The sequence below is a fragment of the Planococcus citri genome, chromosome 2, assembly GCF_950023065.1.
Source record: "Planococcus citri chromosome 2, ihPlaCitr1.1, whole genome shotgun sequence".
NCBI classification, from domain to species: Eukaryota; Metazoa; Arthropoda; class Insecta; order Hemiptera; family Pseudococcidae; genus Planococcus; species Planococcus citri.
The window spans coordinates 32,824,767-32,834,171 of NC_088678.1; the positions used below are offsets into that span (position 1 = coordinate 32,824,767).

General features: G+C 33.3%; 1 protein-coding gene across 1 annotated transcript; it reads left to right on the forward strand.

Moving 5' to 3' along the window:
* The first annotated feature begins 1,960 nt into the window (after positions 1 to 1,960).
* On the forward strand, positions 1,961 to 5,887 carry LOC135835458 (facilitated trehalose transporter Tret1-like). Its single transcript, XM_065349720.1, has 4 exons — positions 1,961 to 2,213; positions 2,526 to 2,661; positions 4,301 to 4,486; positions 4,570 to 5,887. The coding sequence occupies exons 1-4, from the start codon at positions 2,175 to 2,177 to the stop codon at positions 5,610 to 5,612; spliced, it is 1,404 nt and encodes a 467-aa protein (XP_065205792.1). The 5' UTR covers positions 1,961 to 2,174; the 3' UTR covers positions 5,613 to 5,887.
* Positions 5,888 to 9,405: the final 3,518 nt, after the last annotated feature.

Genomic DNA, 9,405 nt, shown 5'->3' on the forward strand with positions numbered 1-9,405 from the left:
CAAAGAGCTCAGGTAGAAAATCCCCATATCCTCCTTAGAGCAATCCGCTCCAGTGTGAAAAAATGAATCGATATTTTAAAAACTCAAAAATATCAATGGCTGAAGTAAAGAGCAAAACTCCCTCAGTCCCTCAATGAATTAAAAAAAAAATGTCATTATTATCCGAGAAACTGATTTTCAGCAATTTTCAGATTCAAGTATGTACCTACAAGTAAGTACCTAATTTTACAAAAAAATAAACTCTTTAGGTTGAAAATTTCAATTTTTTGGCATGTTTTTTTCATAGGTCAGTCAGAGTTGAAGCCAATTATCATTTTTTTTGGTGGGTTTTAAAAAATATATATTTTTCTTCCCTTATTCATCCTTTCACCTCTAGGTACATTATATAAATTATTTAGGGATGTAAAGGCCCGCTTGTAATAGTGTACGACTTCTCAGCAGACAAGGTGTACAATAAATCAAAAGGGTTGTTTAACAATTGTTAGTGTTACGTACTTAACTCTACTCGAGATGGTGTGGAGTGTATAGGTAGGTAGGTATAGTATTTGACGCATGATATAATTTATAAGCGAAAAACGATAAAAGTTAGGTTTTGCTACTTGAGTTTTTGGGTGATAAGCGCGAAAGTTATGGTTATTTAAGTAACATGACGCTCGTAAGATCAGCGACTGATTCCGTTAAATTGTCACGTGCTTCACAAAATAAGAAGTACATTATTTACACCTAGTATTATATCTAACAATGAGAGTTTTCATATATGATGAAATAAAATAAGTCTTGTTTGTAATCACGATTTTCATTTCGGTAGATTTTCTGCGAAAATTTCTGACAAGGGAACCTCGTCAACTCGTCACTTCCGATTTGGCTGAAATTTTACTCAATGAATGTTCGTGTCATGCATACCTCAAAACCAAATTTTCAACTGCCAAGATTGATTTTTCAAATTTTGGCGAATTTTTGAAATGGATGAAAAAGCCCATTTCTATACAAAATTTTCCTAAAAATGGTAAACCAGGTGATAAAAGAGTGAAAATTTGTTTGGATACTAAAATCGACCTCCCGAATTGATGGCAAAAATTTTCGAGACGATTTGGAGCTTCCAGCAAGAATTAGTTTTTCTCCAATGAAATTGAGCCAAAGTTTTAAAGTTTGCAAAGTGAATAAAGGTTTCAATTTGATCCTTTCCGAAATATTTTGGATACTGGAGTTCCTTTTAAGATTCATGCTGAAATTCAGCAATCTCGTATGTTTAGCTAAACTGCCCTGTGGTATCTGTCTTAAGTGATTTACCTATCTGTAGGTTTTAAAATGCACCAAAAGCCACAGAAGTCCCTAATAAACGTCCAGGTATGTAGTTTTTAGATGTTCAAGTTGATTTATAACGCCCTTTTCATAAAACTTAAAATGTGTCAGAAGAAAAACGAAAATTGACTGGAGGTCCCGGGATGACTAAAAAAAATGGTCTGTGTGTTTCCGAGAGATGAAAATACCAAATTGAACAATATTATTCACCATATTGGAAATTTTTCAAAAATTTTATTAGGAAATTCAGAACTTGAAAATGTATTTACTTAAACCCTCCAAATCCGCGAGTCGTACAACTTTATAAGACGTGCGAGAAAATTATTAACTTAGGTATAGCTTTAGTCACGTGTTTTTTAATTATCTGCAACAATTCCGGAAATTGAAAATTTTTAAATATTTTCTCATTTTTAGACTTATTTTTAGTTTATATACCTATTCCCAATCCGTCCACTTGACCACTAAGTTAATAGCTGCCTAAATATAGATTGAAACAAGCTAAAGGGTGACAGGAATCAATCATAACGGTTTCTTTCAGTGGCTACCTATACATAAGTACCTGTTTTATACACCGAGTAACTTACAATAGCTACGATAAGATAAAAATTTAAAAAATACGACAGGTATAGGTACCTACATACTACGTATAAATAGAAGCTACACAGACGTAAGTAAATTTAAAAGTACCTACTATGTTAACGTCTGGCGGTTGGACCACTACCACTTACAACTTCGCTACTATGTCGCACGTAAAAAATATCTCTCTGTCCAATATAATTGATTTGAACTGTTGAACTATTCATTTTTTTCGACGTTGAAGAAAACAAACACGTTACTTGAACAACACTCTGGTTGTAGTGAAATCATAGAAAATGAAGTGTCAACTCAAAATCACAGGTTTTACCAAAGAAGTAAGTGTTGCTATTATTAATTAATTCTAAGATTTTACCAATAATTTTAAATGTGTACATACATACTTACCTATACTATAAACATATGATTTGGAAATTTTGCGAAAAATATTCTTAACAGTGAAAACTGTTTACCAGAAGAAAACTTGATGATCTAAAATTCTTATATTTGAACCAAGACCTTCTCAAAAATTGTTTCTCAAAAATCGAAAATTTTATTGCTGGGTCCATGAGTCCATTTCAATAGAATAGATAGGTAACTAAATAGTTTAAAAATTTAATTCAATTTTTTTTTTGTTTTATGAACTGAAGATAGCATACACACTGATCACACTGACAGTTTACATTTTAGTTGGAGGCAGTAGAGCTTACTTGGCATTTTTATTTCACCAGTTGGATTTTCCAGAGTCACGTATAAAAGTAGACGTCGAACAGAAATCATGGATAGGTAAGTTTCAAATTACGATTTTACAATTTTTTCCCCCTTAGCATCGTTTAAATATTTCACACTAGTTAGCTTTTAAAAGATTTTTTCTGCAATAGAATAAAGTTGGATAAATAAGTAATTTTCCTTCTTAATAGTATCGGTTCTAAAATTTTCTGAAAAAATTTCCCATCGTGACAAAAGCAAGGTCGTGTGCATTTTTCAAAACTTCTAGACGTTTCGAAAGATGGTTTCCTTTTTGTATGGGTAATTAGTAATTACCTACTTATATATTTTAAATATATGAAGGCAACAAAAAGCTGCATCCTAAGTTGCATTCACCATTGTACCTACAATATGATGAATCCAGGCTTTATTATACTCTGAATGAAGGAGAGATGCTACTGAAAGAGGTGGTCTATTTCACTATAGGGGTGCACTAGAATTCAAAAGAAATATTAGGGCTTCATTCATAATAAATGATCGAATCAAGTCAGTACGTAATCTACGTATCGTTAAAAAGAAAGACATAGGTAAGTAGAAGCTTGTCGTAGGTACCTAACTTCGCACAGAAATAAATTCCAAGTATCACATCAATCAAGACCGAAGTGAAAAATCAGCTCATGTACTTATAGGAACGCTTACCTGATAAAACAAATACTACAATCAACACTATCTGAGTATCGTGTTAATCAGCACCTCATACGGTACAATTAATACGTGAACGTTACATACCTAAGTAGAAACAGAAACGCATTAATTGTACGCAGAGATATGCTTAAATCTCGATTTCAATTTCGATACTCAGAATTATAAAAATTTTTCTTACACACGTGTTCTTTGTACGTGTTAAGAAAAATTACATAACAAGTCATTTCCTGTGATAGTCGTACCTATAGAAAATCTTTCATCGTCACCAATATTGAGTTTCTACGTAGGTATTTTGAATTTGAATTTTTATCGAGCCAAATTTTTGCATGTAGCTGAATTTTGATTAATTAATTTTTGGCGAATTTTTGAAGACTCAAATTTGGTTCAATTTTTTTGGGAAAATCAAAACACAAAAATGAGTGTTGTTTTAAGCTCTTCTGAAGACTCCAGCGGATTTTTATAAATCAATGTGGAATTGAAAACATGCTGGGATTCACAATTTTGAAAATATTCAAAATGTAAAATCGGTTTTCATAATACTTAATTCTTCTCATTTCCTCAACTCATTTTCAAGTTGATTGAAATTCGACATGAAAATTTCAACAACGTACCTACTACCTGCATTAAGTGAATTTTTTTTGGTACCTACATGGAAATTTTTAGGTGAGCCAGTTGCGAATTTTGTGATTTGTGCTCCTGCCCACCTCCCCTTGGAAATAGTTCTTCGCTGCGTTGCAAATTTTCATTGGCGTGGTCAAAATTTAACATGCTTTGGTAGCTGAGAAAATGAAGGGCATGGATTACTTGAATAAGTAATAGTTTCATAATTTCGCTCAAATTTTAGTTTCACGAGTAGGATCTTCGGCAGAGCTTAAGGGTTTCCCAAAACTGCGTTTTTCAAAATGTATCTGGGAGTAGATTATCATCAAAAAAAGGAAAAATTGTTAATATTCAAATTACACTTAGCTAATTTTAAATTTAATTTCCAATTTCCATGTGATTCATGTTACAGCCAGCTCATTAGGCCTTCTGAGTCCGATTGGATGCTTATGTTCCGGCGCCATAATGGATTTCTGTGGAAGAAAAATATTTTTACTCGTTATGTTCATTCCATTGATCATTTCTTGGGTAATCATCAGTTTTGCAACTAGTTTTGAAATGCTTTTCGGTGGAATGTTCCTTCAAGGATTTGGTTTGGGTAAGAAATCAATTGAAAAATTATACTTACCAGATTTATATGGGCACACTTCATTCATCATCTTTTTTTTTTTTGTTCAATAGGTATGTCATTTTGCGTATCCACCTACATATCGGAAATCAGCACACCAAAAAACAGAGGTGCTTTACTAGGTCTGACCGAGGTAGCGTACAATGTTGGTGTAATGTTCTGCAGCATTTTACTCTATAATGTTATGTGGAATGTAGCAGCCATCGTATTTGTTGTATTATCAACAATCTTCATGTTCTCTACTCTACTATTACCAGAATCTCCAGTATGGTTATACAGCAAAGGGAAGCAGGAAAAATCTGTAAAAATCCTCTGCTCTTTGAGATGCACAGAAGTGGAAAATATCACAGACGAAATACAAGACATGGAGAAGAACTGCGCAGAACAAACAAAAACCTCGTTCTGTGAAACAGTAAAAAATGTCTGCAGAGCTTGGAAACCACTCCTCATAACAGTATTGCTATTCGGTCTGTTGCAACATACTGGGTATTCTATAATGATCGCCTACACAATCATGATCTTCGATCGACTAGAATTACCTCTGGAAAGTGCTAAAGTTACAATTTCGTATTCTGTAGTAGGTTTTATTGGAAGCGTTGCTACGCCATTTTTCATGCATAAAATGGGTCGAAAAAGTATTTTAGGATTGTCTTCTTTAGGTATGGGAGCATGTATGGTAGTTGTAGCGGTATACGAGGAGATATTTTATTACCAAAGTGAAAAATTATTCGCGTACATTGTTCCAGTAGCTTTCTATGTGTATACTTTGGCGTGCAATATTGGGGTTCTTCCGATAGGGTTCATCGTTGGTGGAGAACTGTTTCCAAATGAAGTGAGAGGTACTATGAATGGCCTTTATGGTGTTTTTGCCTATGTTTATTGGGCAATCACGTTAAAATTGTATCCAAAATTCATGTACACTTTTGGCATCAAAGCTGTCATTTGGGCATTTGCTGCATCTTGTTTTATGGTTACGTTATTCGCAGCGTTTATTTTACCAGAGACTCAGGGTAAAACTCTGAATGAGGTGCAAGAACAATATTTCAAAAAAAAGAAGAAACAGTCGACAACGACGATGGAAAAACAGCTTGAATAGTAGATGTAATAATATAGGATCAGAACTTTTGGCATTTTTAATAAAGGGTTCATGAATTCTTGAAAACCAAAGACCAAAGAAATTGAGCGGATGTGATTTGCAAGGTTTTTTTCCAAGTTATGTACTTAGGTAGAGCCATGTGGTTATTTTCCCTTCTTTTTGTCATTCACTCATTCTAGTGCATTACAACGGATCACCATTATAAGCATTTGGTATAATTAGTATTTTTTACAACTTTTTTACATAAATTAAATGATTTTTGAATAATTATTTAATTGTAGGTAGTTTTCATTTTTTTCACCTTTTGAAAACAAGTGAAATAATCACATAATCCATACGTGATTTATTTCTTAGTATTCTCCGAAAAGGTTTAGGTACTAAAAATCATTGGTTCAGATTATTGCTCTACCAAGTGGGTGTCACGCCGAACATCAGAGAAATGACAGAGGCAATAAAAATGTAGAGGTAAGGGTAAAAAAAAATAGGTATTGTAATAATTTTCCAAGATAGACTTCAGTTACACATCTACGTATTTGTATTATTGTGGATCGATCCACTAATGGCAGGGATGAAACTAAAAGTTTTTTTTTTGGGGAGGGGGGGAATTTGGAACCGAAAATTTGCCGACTGATATGATAAGAAATACCAATTTTTCGGAATAAAAACAACGAAAGGTGAGAAAAAAATTCTGATAGGTAGTTGACATTATGGGTAGATCTACTTTTATAGCGTATCATGTCTTTACAAAAAATTTTCGTTTTCCCTGTTCAATTTATATAGAAGCCTTAAGCATGAAAGCTTTCAAAAATTCGAATGGAGTTTCATTTTGTTGATTTCAAAATTTTAGAATTTGAATGATGGTTTTTCAGACATTTGTTTAGCTTCGAAAAAAAAGAAGAAAATGGGCCTGAACGAAGTGAGGGCAAAAGCTTTCGAAAATTTTAGCTTCAGGAAGTAAAAAAGGTTTATTTTCTATGTGAGGCGTTCATTTAAGGCCTGAGCGAAGCGATAGGCCGTAGTTTTCAAAAATTCATAGTTGAAGAAGTAAATTATCGAGTATTTTTTTTACAAGAAGTCAATTTCTCCAGATTTGGCATTTTTGAAAGTTTAGTAAGTAAGTACGTAGGTACCTAGAACACACATTTTCCATGCGCACAAACAAGAGCAAAAGTTTTCAAAAATGTGTCATTCAAGTTCCAAAAAAAGTCGGAAAAATAGCTTCTTTATCAAGTGTAGAAGTTTTTAAAATTTTTCTCTCCAAAACTACTTAATTTTAAGAATGACGTTTATGCCATACTGATGTCAAGTACCTAATACCTAATACTTACCTATTTAATGTCGAGCATGCTGTTGATTGATAAGACTGGACAATATTTTCAACACTTTTTACGTACATCAGTCGGTAGATAAGGTAAAAGTAAGTATGTAATTAAGTGAATTCACACCTTATCAGTTTATCCGTGATTAACTCGTGGTATTAATATTTTTTGATCATTCCTTAAAATGATGCCAAATTAATGTAAGCATTCGTGAGCTCTTCTTATGGTAAACGATGCTTAAACCTTAGCAAATAACCTCACTACTTATGATCGAAATGCGTATAGGTATAGTACACAGATAAGTAAGTCAAAAATCAGTTAAATTTATCGGTCTTGTACACATGCCTAACACCTATGTACGAGCATGGAAAACAAGCAGGTCTGAACAAACTGACAATGAGGACAAAAAGCTTTCGATTTTTTTGGTTTCAAAATTTAGGAATATGAACGATGATTTTTTAAAAGAAATTCCAACTACGAAAAAGAAAAGCAGATACGTAGGTCCGAACGAAATGAAGGCAAAAGTGTTCGAAAATTTGAGTTTCGAGAAGTAAAAGGACGTTTAGGTATTTTTTATTAAAGGAGTTCTTTTTTTTAGTTTTTAAGTACATATTTTGAGTATGAATAATAGATTTTTAGAAAGTTTGATTTTAAAAAAGGAAATACCAACAGACCATGAGCGAAGCGAGGGCCGAATTTGTCAAAAATTTATAATCAAGACGTAAATTATTGGGTATTTTTTTCACAAAAAGTCAATATCCTCTCATTTGACATTTTTGAAAGTGGAGTACCTAAGTAAGTAGGCCTACCTAGAACAGACATTTTTCATGTGCAGAAATTCAGAAACAGAAAAACGACATAGGTACACGTAGTAGTTTGAAAAAGTTGGTAAATAGCGTTTTTATTAAGTCTAATTTTTTTCAAAATTGATCGCTGACTTTGTAAAGATTTGTCGACTTTTGCAAAATTTGACGATTTGGTAAGCGGGTCCATACTCCCTCCACACTTCCCTTCGTGTCTCGGAAGCATGAATCTGAGCGATTAGTTTTAAATGGGCAGGTGAAGTAGGAGGGGTGCAACTTTTGCGTGAGGATAAAGGCGTTCGCTGTTTTTCAAAAATCATAATTTCATAAAACTATACCTACTCACTTGACACCAGAAAACGTTTCTAAAAAGTTTCATATTATTTATCTATTCATGATTGTTCTTCCGGTTCTTCGCGTTTTTATTCGAGTGGAGTGTGTGGGCGAACAATATCAACATTTATTTGATTTCATAGGTACCTACTTGAGAATTGACCAATAAAACTTGAAAGGAGTGTTATTTTTTTTTTTTAAATAATCGAAAATAATATAGGTAAGTATCTATTAAGACGTGAAAAAATTAAGTCAACTCACACTCTACATGACTTTTAGGAAAAACTCCTTCAGAAATATACACTTTGGTAACTGGATACTGGAAAACTGGGAACGATGAGATTACCTACATTGTCTGATAAACCTGTGCAAGTGCCAACAATATTTTTCAATTTTTTTTTTTTTTTTTGTCCTCATTTACGTAAATTACGTATTTACCTGTACGCGTGCCCAAGATACCGCGGATGCATCTGTTTTTGGCACAATATGATGTAACCTAAATAAACTGAAAATGATAAAGTTGAGCTCCCTTACTCGAATTTCTGGCTGATGTAACATGATGCTCATGAGATTCACGATTAATTCTAGTAGGTTCTCGTACACTTCGAAAATACGTACGTGAAAAATGCGTGTAATTGTTTGTGGCACCTACCTATTCGATGTATTTTCTGACGAAATTTTCAATAGCATTCCATAGAAAAAGTCAACCATGAAATTGCGCCGATGTTCGGAATATGAACGAGAGAGGGAGGTCATCTGTCACCGAACTGATCTAACTCAATTTTTGGATGCTAATGTTCATACGTGGGTAGGCACTTCATTTTTTAGATTTTGGAGGCATTTTTCTAGTCCCAAAAGTCATACTGCATGTACATACAATATAGCCACGTTTTCCGAGTGTTTTTGACAACCTAATATTTTTTTCATTACTCGACTTTCTAACACTATGTCAGACTTTTAAAAACTTTGTGAAGAAAAACGATCGACTTCGAAATATATTAAGTCTACTTTTAAGAACTGCTCCAAAATGGCACGAAACGATGAAATTCAGTTTGAGGGAGTTTATGTTAGCTTTGGTGTTAATTTTCATCATTTTTACTGAATAAGTAATGTGTGTACTTTTAAAAAAAGACACTCACATCGCCAAAAGAGGTCATTTTTGGATTTTCAATAATCCACTAAAAATAAAAAATAAAATCGATGGTATGTATGTGGTTGAAATGTTGGTTTTGGCGAGGTTTCAAGCCATGATTTTTCGAAAAACTGTGATTCTATTCTAATCTGAGGTGGATATGTACTTTGAGTGGCTGGAGAGTCCAGCGTAAATGAAAATGATAA

Coding starts and splice junctions, on each gene's coding strand:
- LOC135835458 (XM_065349720.1), top strand. CDS start 2,175: ATGAAGTGTCAACTCAAAATCACAGGTTTTACCAAAGAA. Junction 2,214..2,525: donor TCACAGGTTTTACCAAAGAA/GTAAGTGTTGCT, acceptor TATGAACTGAAG/ATAGCATACACACTGATCAC. Junction 4,487..4,569: donor CCTTCAAGGATTTGGTTTGG/GTAAGAAATCAA, acceptor TTTGTTCAATAG/GTATGTCATTTTGCGTATCC.